This window comes from Plasmodium coatneyi, chromosome 5 (assembly GCF_001680005.1).
Source record: "Plasmodium coatneyi strain Hackeri chromosome 5, complete sequence".
In the NCBI taxonomy this organism is placed as follows: Eukaryota; Apicomplexa; class Aconoidasida; order Haemosporida; family Plasmodiidae; genus Plasmodium; species Plasmodium coatneyi.
In genome coordinates this window covers 669,487-682,391 of record NC_033560.1, presented here as the reverse complement: position 1 = coordinate 682,391, position 12,905 = coordinate 669,487, and the positions used below count along the sequence as shown (strand labels likewise).

Genomic DNA, 12,905 nt, shown 5'->3' with positions numbered 1-12,905 from the left:
CAACTACGACTCTATAGTAAAATGCAAAGCAACATTATCATGAGGAGGCCACTTTGACAAATCAGGTGGAGGCAACGGTTGCACATGTCTACATAAGGGTGCACGTTCCGTTGCGGGTGTTAACTCATACACACGTGGAATATGTATGGCGAGAAGACATATCTATGTGGCAAGCAAATGCAACGCAAGAAAAAAAAAACACCGTTTGGGTGAAAGCAGTGCTAAAAAAGCAAACTCGACGTGAAAAGAAAGGGGCCAGGTATATGTAGATGGAAAATTCATATGTGTACAATAAAACACCACGTTGGTGTAACAACGTAGGGGGGTGATACTCCTTACGCATAAGCAGCTAAGCCTACATATATAGGTGACGTCCATGAAGCAGGCCATGGAGCAGCTGGCTGCCTTTGTTCATATGGAAGCAAGCAACAGAGGATATGTAGGAAGGACATTGGCAGCCTTGCTGAAGCGTAAATGAAAATGCTTAACATTAGCGAAATGACTCACGTAAGGGGTTGTTTTTTTTTTTTTTTCGTTTTTTTACCATCTTCTCCATTACGGCTGTTTATTTCTCAGTTTGTTTTTTTCCCGTTCGGATGTCCCAGGTGAAGATTAAAAATGTGGAGTGGTGTGGAAAATGGAAAAAAAAAGGTGGAAAAAAGGGGAAAAGAGGGGAAAAAAAGGGGGAAACAAAATGACAGGGATGGGAAAGAAATTTTCTTTTAATATTCACACAAGCAGTCAGGTCATTAACTGTAATATGTAATTTAATTTTTAAAAAAGTTTGAAATGCTCGCGGGGGCAAGGAGTGTATGCATGCACAAGGTATAACCACATACCTGTACGGATTGGGGAAAAAAAAAAAAAAAAAAACACACAAGGGGGGTGAGGGAGGCCAATTAAACTTTAACATTAGCTTTAAGTCCAACTCGGTTCCAATACAACGCAACCCAGTTTGAATTGCGTTTAACAACCGGGAGAAGAAAGGCAACCGTAGCAGCTTCGAAAGGACGGCGGACATGCACAGACGTGGCAGATATGTGCCCTCTTTTGGGGGCATCCCGCTTTGCCATGACCATGTGCTCGTCGAAGGCACGCACGAAAGGGTCGTAAAACGTCTGCCTACATGTGCCTATTTATGCCTACAGATGTACCTACCGAGGTTGCGCTTTTTTTTTTTTTTTTTTTTCGTGTGCAAGCAAAATTGCCAAATCGCCTAGCGTACATACATGAGTGAGCCATCCTACAGGTATTATTGTGTGCCCCTTGATATTGCACAAAGTAGGTTCTCATGCAATACTTTTGGCCCTTTCTACATTATGCCATTCTTTTCTTTTTTGCCTTCTTCAACCACCGCGTGCGGAACGTTCTTACAGTTAGGAAACATTTGTCACATTTTTCCAGTTGTTCACTTGATCCACTTTTTTTTTTTTTTTAAAAAACACCCATCGGCAGTCATCACGTTCGGTGGGTAGGCAGCTCACTTTTGCTGTTGCACGAGCGGATAGAGGGAAGCAATCACGCTCACTACTACTCATGGGAAATGCAACTGGAAAATTATTGCAAACATGAGATGAGAAGGTACAAGTGTACCATTCCGTACATGCGGCGAAGAGTAACTACCCTCACCCCTACGTGGTCCCAACAGAGGAGTATCATATAAATATAAATACACATGTATATATTCCCATTATGTAAAGCTAACGGGTGATTTAATCTGCCAACGCCCACATGCGATTAACCGACGGAGCGGAGCTCGCATGGTTCTCCAATCTACTTCCACCTATCCTCCGTTAGACGTATGCAACTCTTGTCAACACGGGTTCGCCAGACAGACGTGCCACAACCAACTGGATTAACAGGGTATCCACAGTGACGGTTTAAAAGAAAAAATTGCCTTTTTAAAGAAAACCTGTTCGCATTACTGACATGCTCTCTGCATAGTATGAACGATTTAAAATTTTTACTATCACGTGCGTACAACTCTGTCCACTGGAGAGACGCAAAAAAAAAAAAAAAAAAAAAGGGGCATCCATATATATTGGTATTGCAAAAGAATGGATATATTCTTCCGCTCCATGGTGAACAACCCTTATAGGAGTTGTTAACTCCCCTGGATGGAATAATTTCTTTCCCATTTTTCGGCTGCCAGGGGAAGTTTTGTTCTCCTTTTCCGTTGGGGGGGAAGCTAAGATGGAGAAAAAAGTAAAAACTGTAAAAAGTTGAAAAAGTGCACAAACTGTAACAAATGCAGAAAATGCAAAAAGATTGAAACGTACGATGGCCGCGACGGTGAGACACTCACGCGTGGATGTAATTGTATCCCACGAGCGCGTTTATCCGTCCGTTCGACCTTCACGGGGCAGGTAGGAAAGAAGCGAAGCCCCTGAATATTATTCACTCTGCCCCGCCGGATGCAAAATGACACCTTTTTCTCTGCAAATAATGGAGGTTCTACTTTCGTTGGGGCAAATGGACGAGCGGGAGTGACACCAAATCTTTGGTTTGGAGAAATTTTCAAAAAAAAAAAAAAAAAAAAAATCATCTGTTTTGTGATACTTATCCGTAGCAGCGGAGAGGGAGAGAAAAAGCTGCGCCTCAGTTTTTTTTTTTTTTTCCATTTCTGCTGCCCTTTCTATTTCCCCTTTTATTTGTCACTTTTTTTTCATCTCGTGCCCCGCGCTAACCATGTTTAATTCGTTTTTTAAGAGAAAAGCGACTGAACCGGAACCGCCAAAGGGGGAAAATGAAAACACAGAGGAAGCAAATCCCAAGGGAATAAATCACCATGGTGATGCCGAAGAGGGTTATACGAAGCAGGACGATGGACCCTCTAATAACGACAGGAAAAGAAAAGAACAAAAGGGAAGAGAACATAAGGACGAGGGGGAATACATTCACGAGGAGCGAAATGATGCTTTACATAAAAAAAGGAAGGACGGGCAACGGAGTGCTTCCCTTGGGAGCATGAGCGATGTTATTAGTGCGGAAAGGAGTCGAGACGGGCACCGACGCAAGCGTAGGAGGAGTACCAGCAGCAGCGGGAGAAGCCGAAATAGAAGTAGAAGTAGAAGTCGAAGCAGGAGTCGACACAGGAAGAGGCACAGAAGCCGAGACAGACACAAGCACCGACACGGACATCGGCACAGAAGCAGGAGCGACCGAAGCAGTGATGGGGACAGGGAAAGAGACAGAGACAGAGATAGGCATAGACACAAGCACAGACATAGGGACCGACACAGAGATCGTGACAGAGAACGTGACAGGGACCGTGATCGGGATCGTCACCACGACAGGCACAGACACAGACACCGAAGCAGAAGTCGAAGTCACAGTAGGCACAGACGCAGGGACAGGGACGGGAGCACGAAGAGGCTCTCCAGCGGGAGGCACGAAAGAAGCAGCATAGGCAGTGCGGCAATCTCTGAAAATCAGGACAGGCGTGGCAGGAGGAACAACTCCCCCGACAGCCACAGCATCGACGACAGGTACAATGATGTAGAAAAACGTAGTGGCAGATATACACATAATAATGGTAGCCCTTCTAGGGAATACAATTTAAAGGACACGGTTAACCACCATGGAAACGTAAACGATAAAGTTGCTGGAGCACAGCAACACTTAAATGACAATAGGAAATATAGTGACTCCTCTGATGAGGATAAGGAGGAAGATTTGTCCGAAGGGGAATTGTTAAAAAAAGTTATGGGTATTAGTGAATTCAGTACGACAGACAACAAATGTCACAACGAGACAGACCTGTCTGGTATTAATCGAAGGACGAAAAGGAAATATCGCCAGTATATGAACAGGCGGGGTGGCTTTAACAGACCCCTTTCCCCCGCTTTTTAGTGACCTTCCCCCATTTGCCCGCTTGTATATTTTAATACATATTCACCAGTGCGTTAGCTCACGGAATTACGCCTACTGCGCAGAGCCGAAGGGGACTCCTTGAACGCCCCACGACACTCCAACGTTTATCTTATATGCTTTTTTTTTTTTTTTTTTTTTTTTTTATGTGTTAAATTACGCACGTGTAGCGATTTGTCAATTCGTCATTTGGCTGATTAGCCATTTGGCCGAACAGCCATTTGGTCGACTAGCCATTTGGGTAACACCTCCATGTTTGTAACATCATTATTGTATGTAGCCGCCATCGTGTGTGCACCAATTCTTTTGTACCTCCCGCGAGGCACATTTGAATTCCGACCAAAGGAAAAAAACGCAACAATTCCTTCAAAAGGGCATCCCTAGATTTAGGTGCCATGGAAGGGCACGCAAAGCAAAGCGGCACACGGGGGGGGTGCACAAAATTGGATCGCTCTTTCGTGGGGGCTGAAACGGCGGAAGCTCCAGGGGTTGTGATATTTTCCATCGCAGTGGAGAAAATAAAATAAAATGCCGCTTCGTTACGGTAGCTTTATCGCACATTTACGTACAACCCAACGAAAGCAAATCTGAACAAATTAAAATCGCTATTGTCGATGGGGGGAAGATAGGCACCTTTACTGGTCAACCTACATGAGCTCTTCCACTCCTCGTTGCAACGTTTCTTCTCCAGCTGACGAATAAGCAATAAGGTGTTGCATTTTTTTATGAACAAGTCAGTTTTTTTTTTTTTTTTTTTTTTTTTTTTTTAAAATAGCTAGCTCAGGAAAATTCCGTTACACACAGGAAATGCGACGTTTATTTCCCGCGCATAAGTCCCCCATTCGCAAAAATGCCAATTCTGTAAAAAAACGAATTTTCGTTTTTGCGCCTTTCCCATTTGTTGACACATGTGTGGGGTTGGCTGAAACTTTAATCCTCCGCAAAATTACTTCCGTTCAGCCAAGTTATGAGCGCAAACCGAGGAGTTCCCAACTTGGGGGAAGGGCCCCCTCCCCACGCTATGCTTACATTTACTCCCTTTTAACATCGTTCCATTTGGCTAAGGGGGAAATTGAATTTTCCTTTTATTTTACGTACAGAGCTTGCATGCATGGGCAGAAAGGGAGGTGAAAAATTAACCCCCTTCGTGGTGATGGTGGAGGGGCTAATGGTTTCGCAAAATGGTCATAAAAAAGGGAATTATTTTCTTCCTTCGCATATTGACAAACGTTGTGTAAATCGCAAAAAAAAGTTCAGAATGTTTTTTTTTTTAACAAAAAGTATTAACTTTTCTACTTTTGTTACTGTTGTAGTTTCTGTTCTGTTCTTACAACACTTGTGCCTGATCACGTGGGTGTATAGATCGGCGTTCTTTTTTTTTTTTTTTTTTTTGGTTCCTTTTTTACTTCCCCCGATGAGCCTCAATTTTCGAGGGGCATAAAAAAAAAAAAAAAGTCCCCAAGTTGAGCAACACCTGTAAGGAGTTGATCAGAACAAGCAAAGCGTCACGCAAGCAATTTTTTTACAACCCCGAAAACCGCGAACCAGAGCTGATTACAATTAAAGAAAAAAAAAAAACAAATAAAAACAAGTGTTAATTACGCAAAATGAACGAACAAGAGGAAAATATTCATCGGGGAAATTAACCCAAAAGCAGCTCACCATGCAAAATCGAATCTCTCACCCTGTTACACACCTTCAGTGGTGTAAAAATACCAAGGCAAGGTGCATGACAAGCTCGAGGTGAATCCCCTATCTGACATTCATAAATGGTGGGATTACCAATTTATCCGTTGCTTCATTATTTTAAGATTGTTTTTTCTTTTTCCTGACCATATGTATTTTACTCGTACACACCGTAAGTGACATAGCGGCAATTTTACTTCCCATTTGGTTGTGCTTCCTTTTGCGGCTATTTTTTTTTTTTCTTTTTTGTTGCATGCGAGTGAAGCTTATAAGGTTTGATGGCCTACAAGTGATTTTCTCTTAATTTTTTTTTTTTTTTTTTTTTTTTTACACACCCCGCTATCTTCCCGATTGTGGCATAATTTTTTCCCCCATCATCTTAGTGTGTCGCTTTTTTCTGTTTTCCCCGCCTCTTATGTTGGTTCCCGCCACGGGGAAGTGTATGCGATCGTCCCTACCACGTTAACTATTTCTACCCCCGCGTTGATTACGAGCGCTCCCCCCCATGGCGTGCACCCCCCTGCTGAGCGAAGAGGACCTATACCGGTTCCGCACAAAGCAGTGCCTGCGGTTGGCCAAGGGGGGATGTGAATTCGGGCTGGACCGATGTCAGTACAGTCATAGCGCAAAGTGGATCAGGAGGTGTCCGTATTACATCTCCCTGCCGTCCTACCTGAGGTACATCCCTGTGTCATGCCCCTTTTTTATGAAAAAGGGAAAACAGACTGACCAGGATGAAGAAGAGCGAAACACCATTTTCAGAAACTCCCTATTCCTCACAAACAAGGATGGAAGTGTGAACAATAATTTTTACAAATATATTGAGGAGAAAAATCAGAGCAAGTGTCCACTAGGGGTTGAATGTCCACTGGCACACAGTAAGGAAGAAATAGATTACCACCCTCTGCTTTATAAAACGAAAAGGTGTGAAGATTATATGCAGGCCAACTGTAATAGGTACTACTGTCCTAATTTACATGGCTTAGCAGAACAGAGAAAAATAAAGGAGTACTTCATCCCCTTCTGCAGCAAAATAGACATCCCCTCTTATCCTAACGTTACCGTAGTGAGTAAAATTCAATATGGTTCGTTTAAGGGACAGAATCAGGGGAGGAGTTCTGCCAAGGAGACTACCTCCGCACAGCAAGGGTGTAACTCCTCTTCGTTGTTTTTTAACTACCAACATGGGAAAAATAATAATTCCCATAGGGGTGGAAACAGAAGTGTCGACGTGAAGTATAACTCGGTTAGAATCCCCAACCGTGAGAAGAAACTACTCTCGTTGCAGGATGGCCCCACTCATGACAGAAGACGGAGCACCTACTGCTATGACCACCAGTTTAATACCTACGAGAATACCTTAACAGGAAAAAAAAAAAAAAATTCAATTTTCTCCTACCTCAATAATTATGACTATAAGTACACCTTATATTTAAACATTTTGAAAAAGTTTATGCACCTTTTCAACTTGGACATTTCGGACATGGACTCGGGGGTGCATCTGCCGGACCGTTTGGCTAGCCACGTGGAGGACTCTTTATGGGGGATCGACCCTGTCAAGAAAACACCCTCCGATGTGAGCCTCTCTGACCAGAACGCTACCCCCATTTGGAGCAGCACCTTAGGGATCCCTCCCAAAGAGGACAGTCAGACGCAGTTCCCAACGGAGAACATCTTCCTGAACAAAAAATATTCTCACATTCTAGATCATATAATTAACAAAAATTTGGAACTTACGAAAAATAAAATTAGAGAAAGGAACCACTCCGCCAAGAGTAGCTACACGGACATAGACGACAACCTGCAGAAGACCACCTCCAACGATAGCAGCAATGTTTGCGGATCCTTCACTGAACATTTGGACAGACAGATCATGACCCCCGCGGAAGACGACAACCAAACATATGAAAGCTTTTTAAATTTACTCACCCATGTCCTGTGTTTGCTTTACTTCACGACCGACTCCAGGGCGCACTCATCCTTCGATCTGTACACGCAAGAGCTAGCCAACCGGGTAACCATCCACGCGCGTTCGCCGCAAGGTGCCTCACGTCTGCTTAACTCTACTTAACCTCTGTGCTTTCCTTCCCTGTCCATTTCCCCACCACCACCTTCCCTTTGCAGATTCACTGTGAGAGTAAAAAAATGAGGGACATCAGCATGGAGAAATACCTGGCCAGTACCGTGAAGGAACTGATTTAGTGCACCAGGGGGTGGTCATCAGTGGAAGGATCAACCGAATGGGACACAGAACTACGCGAAAAATGTATGCGTTTACTTAGAGGTGACCAAATGGTGGTACTTTCCCCGTTGGTAACTTCCCTCACACTCGATCTGCTCCCAGAAAAAAGCTTACCCAAAGAGGGGTTCAGAAAATTTTTGTGTATTTTTTCGTGCCTCCATTTGTAGGGCAATTTGTCTACCCTCCCTTCTCGGTGTGTATGTATGTGTGTGTCTCCTCCGATTGCGCAATTCTTTTTGTAGACCAAGTCGGGCTGTACCTCTCACCCAGCGCTTTACTCGGCGCTAAGTGTGCGCAAAATTTTTTAATCTATGCATGTTAATTATGTCCTTATTTGTTTTTCCTTTTTTTGTCCAAATTGGTTAGTAACCAACTTCGCACTTTGCAATTTTTTTTAAAATGTGATCAGCTGTAAATATTATCTATATGCTTCTTCCCATTCTTTTTCCCACGGCGTTACATTTCTCCTTTTCGATGTGTTTACACATGTATGTTCGTTGTGTAGACGCACGCACTGCACACCGCCTGTGTAACCGAAGGAAGCGACGATGTGCAGCACTTTATGTTAATTTATTTTGCCCATCCCTTTGAGAGGGAAACTTTATTAACCATTTTCACCTGAACGGCAATATTTACAGCTAAAACGCTTTTTCGTATGAACAAAACAGCCAAATTGGAAAAAAAAAAAAAAAAAAAAAATGGACACCCTGATTGGGGAAGAAACAAGAAAAAAAAACACCCCCAGTGGCAACCCGCTGGAGATGTTTTTCCCCTGCAAATGGGACAGTAGTAGCGCATATCACAGAGATAGCATACCAAGTAACCGTACAGTTGTACAAAAATGTACCTTCAGCGAAGCGACCTTTTTCCCTGTGCCCAGCTAGCCAAACAGTGTGGAGGAAAAACGACGAGGGGCAACTAGCTATATGCATCACCCGTTGGGGGTGTAAAAAGTTTACGCCCAGGGATGGGAGAACGAACATGTATATACGGTTTGGAAAAAGGCGAACAAAGCGCAACATATAGAGGGCACCCCCCAGAGCATATGCGTGTGCCCGTGCATACCTGTACATGCGCAGTCATCCAGCGAACCCCAAAAAAATCATACAAATGGAAAGAAGCGGTGAAATAGGAACGAGTTCGCTTTTTATGGATGAATGAAAAAGAAAAACAGCGGGGGAAGCGTTACTGGAATGTAGAGGCAACCTTGATACATGTGTGTGTTTTTCCCCACACCGTTTTGTAAATTCCTCCTGGGGGACTACGTCGGATTGCAAATGCGTACATAAACAGTGCCGCAACGCAATGCGGCGTACACATGACTGCGCACGTAAATGCGCCCGAGTGAATAAACTGGTGTGCCCCTTTTTTTTTTTTTAACGCGACCTCCCAGCATATCGCTCGTGAAGTGTCGAAAAGAAAACATTCAAAGAGCCAAGAACGCTGCCTAATGAGCAAATTGGGGAAAGTAGCACATTTGCGAACTTTTTAAAAAAAACGTGATGAGGTGTACGAAAGGAAGCAGTAAAACTGTGAAAAGGCACGGCGATACAGCGGCATGCCGGTAAGGGAAAAAAAAAAAAAAAAAAGCGCTCCCGCTGCAGTGCAAAGTAAAGATCATTTCGCATGGCTTGGGGGGCAAGGCCCGCCGTTCCGCGTATGCTCATATGCACTAGGCGTTTGTGCGCATATTTTTGCGTACACCTTGCGCGTATGGGGTGCCCATTTTTTGGTACATTTTTGCGCCTACCCATGGTCGATCACATTTATAATTCACATGCCCGCCTCCCTTTTTTGCGTACTCGTTTTTGTGCTTCCCCTTAGGGGTACATGCCATGCTCCTCCTCCTACGCCATTTGGCAATAAGTCATCCCCATTACCATCCGCATAGTGTTATCACCATCACCGCTTTAGCCTTTTGCCTCACAGGTCGCGTAGCAAGCGCTGCGTGCACATACGTACATGTATATATATTATATATATATACGTGGCAAGCATATGATGCACATACATAAGGCATATATGTGCATTGGCACTTTTTTCTGTGAAGCCTCCCCCCATGTACATACCATCCACCGTACTTCCTTCCGTCATTACGTCATTACATCCTTCCACCATCCACCCATCGTCCGCACATGCATACTGCAAACACACCAAAGTACGCGTACACTGTGCTCACTTTTTTATTTTCACTAAGCCCCCTCTTGTGATAATTCATTATATTACATTATATTATATTATATTATATTGTATTATATTATATTTTTTTTTTTTTTTTTTTTTTCCCCCCTTTCCTTTTTTTCAAAAGTGTATACATGTACATATATATCACATATTACCTCAGCACATTTTTTTTTTTTTTTTTTTTAATTTTTACGCTTTTGTAATAAATTCACATTACGCCCATTTTATGTCATATGCTTTTTTTTTTTTTTTTTTTCATGCAGACTTGATTGAGAAATAAAATTAAAAACGAAAAAAAAAAAAAAACTACGTTCTCTGTTTATCTGCAATTTTTCACACTTTGCGAAGGGACTTAAAAAAAAAAAAAAAAAAAGAAACATTTCATGCACAAAAGAGGGAAACTCTCAAGAGAAGGCATAAATCAAAAACGCAAGCAAACGCTCGCTGCTATATATATATGCGCCTTTTCATACAATACATCGACGTGTAACATTCTTTGACGCGCTTTTCACCGTTCTCTGCTCATCTGCTTGCTTTGCCTCGTTATTCCACACTTGGCCAACTTGCATAATAAGGTGAACACGAACGCGTGTGCACGTATTTCACGTAAGCGAACGTAAGCTTTATCCCCGGTGAATAATCCTTCGCGGAACTCTTTTGTTAAGGAAACCATGGCAACATCTGAAGATTTAAAGCAGTTGAGGTCGGACTGTACCTACCGATCCAAGTTGGCCGAGCAGGCCGAGAGATATGACGGTAAGTGCGCACACTGACTGCCACGAGGACGATAGAGGAAAGTCCTTTCCTACACGTGCTGCATCACGACGGCGTATGCCGCAACGGAGGGATTGCATTCGTTCGACCATTCGTCTCCCCAAGTGTGTATGTCGAAATTGTGTAACGACAATTGTGTTAAGCATGTGTGGTTTAAGCGAAGGTGTAAACGGTGCAACTGCTCTGCGTGTATTTGCGCAGGTGTGACACGGAAGAGTAGTGTGTGTGGTGCAAAATTTATTTCATTCGCTCATTCCTACACCTGACCCCCGCAGAAATGGCCGACGCGATGAGAACCCTAGTTGAGCAGTGCGTGAACAACGACAAGGACGAATTAACCGTTGAAGAGAGGAACCTGCTGGTACGTCACAAGGAAGGCATTACGTTACGTGCGGTGGATTTTTTCACATCCTATTCGCCAAGACTTTTTTGTGTGTGCGTGATGATGCCACCAACGTGGGCAGGAGTGGTGCCCCGTGTATTGTGTATCCCCCCTAGTGTGTACCTTCTAACGGTAATGCTCATGCGCGACGCCTTTTCCCCCCCCCTACAGTCCGTTGCGTACAAAAACGCTGTCGGTGCAAGAAGAGCCTCATGGAGAATAATTTCCAGCGTTGAGCAAAAAGAAATGAGCAAGGCAAACGTGCACAACAAGAACATTGCGGCCACGTACAGGAAGAAAGTAGAAGAGGAGCTAAATAACATATGCCAGGACATCCTAAACCTGCTCACCAAGAAGCTAATACCAAACACGTCCGAAAGTGAAAGCAAGGTGTTTTACTACAAAATGAAGGGAGATTATTACAGATACATTAGCGAGTTTTCCTGCGATGAAGGAAAGAAGGAAGCATCGAACTTTGCACAGGAAGCTTACCAGAAGGCAACTGACATTGCAGAGAATGAACTTCCATCGACGCACCCCATACGTTTAGGCCTTGCATTGAATTATTCAGTTTTCTTTTATGAGATTTTAAACCAGCCTCACCAGGCATGTGAAATGGCCAAGCGTGCCTTCGACGATGCTATCACCGAGTTCGACAACGTAAGCGAAGACTCGTACAAGGACTCCACGTTGATTATGCAGCTGCTGCGGGATAACTTGACCTTATGGACCTCGGACTTGCAGGGAGACCAGACGGAAGGTACGCACGGAGCAGGCACCAGTTGGCTTGTTTGATCGTTTCGCCTATTTTGGCTAGTTGGGTTAATTTTTCCATTTTTCCACTTTGCCAATTTTGCTAATGTTGCTATATATATATATATATTTTTTTTTTTTTTTTTTTTTTCCGCAGAGAAATCGAAGGATGAGGGCCTCGAATAAATGGGTAACCATCCCCGTCTGAGGAGCGCGTGCGTGTGTGTGTGTGTGTGTACATGTAGGAAGTGCGCATGGAAATGCACCAGCCGAAGTGAATGCAAAATGAATACAAAAGTGAAGGCAAAATGAATACAAATGTGAATGCAAAAGTGAAGGCAAAAGTGAATACAAAATGAATACAAATGTGAATGCAAAAGTGAAGGCAAAATGAATGCGAAAGCGAATGCAAATGTGAAAACGCGATGTATGCTCATGTACATATATATATGCACACATACACACGCACTCACGCACGTACGTGCGCTAGCGTACACGTCCGTGTTCACACGCACATGCATATATATTTTCTCACCATCTGCGTGAAGAAGCACTCATTTTAAGGACGTAAATCTGCGTAGCAAGATGGTGTAGCATATATCATGTGCGCACGTGAGTATGCGTATAGATAAGTGTGAGCACCTGTGCATGTCCATGTGTACCTACACGTGTGCATATGTACTTGTGCGTACCTGTCCATATGTGTTCGCGCTTGTGCCCTGATTACCTGTGCATATGTGCGTGTGTTCATGCTTATGCTTATGTTTAAGTATATGTTTAAGTGTATGTTTTAAGTGTACGTGGATGTGTATGTGGGCACGCGCGGCGGCGGCGGAAGGTCGCCCTCATGCGGCTGCATATGCAGTTGTATGTGCTGAAGTATATGCTACTCATATGCAGACGTATGTTAAGACCGACGTCTACCTGCCGCGTACGCAACGTGCATACATATGACCACACATGCCAACGCACGTGCACAGTCGTATGTATATTTATGCACGCACACGCGCACAT

General features: G+C 43.7%; 3 protein-coding genes across 3 annotated transcripts; all 3 read left to right on the top strand.

Annotated features, from left to right (window-relative positions):
- Window positions 1-2,280: 2,280 nt before the first annotated feature.
- On the top strand, window positions 2,281-3,852 carry PCOAH_00011250 (Uncharacterized protein; the record flags this gene model as incomplete). The annotated part of the gene is made up of 2 exons (XM_020057934.1): window positions 2,281-2,292; window positions 2,710-3,852. 2 exons carry the CDS (start codon window positions 2,281-2,283, stop codon window positions 3,850-3,852), a joined length of 1,155 nt encoding a protein of 384 aa, XP_019913447.1.
- A 2,209-nt stretch (window positions 3,853-6,061) lies between these two features.
- PCOAH_00011240 (Uncharacterized protein) lies at window positions 6,062-7,758 on the top strand (the record flags this gene model as incomplete). The annotated part of the gene is made up of 2 exons (XM_020057933.1): window positions 6,062-7,570; window positions 7,681-7,758. The coding sequence occupies 2 exons, from the start codon at window positions 6,062-6,064 to the stop codon at window positions 7,756-7,758; spliced, it is 1,587 nt and encodes a 528-aa protein (XP_019913412.1).
- A 2,895-nt stretch (window positions 7,759-10,653) lies between these two features.
- On the top strand, window positions 10,654-12,077 carry PCOAH_00011230 (14-3-3 family protein; the record flags this gene model as incomplete). The annotated part of the gene is made up of 4 exons (XM_020057932.1): window positions 10,654-10,738; window positions 11,032-11,117; window positions 11,310-11,898; window positions 12,049-12,077. 4 exons carry the CDS (start codon window positions 10,654-10,656, stop codon window positions 12,075-12,077), a joined length of 789 nt encoding a protein of 262 aa, XP_019913377.1.
- Window positions 12,078-12,905: the final 828 nt, after the last annotated feature.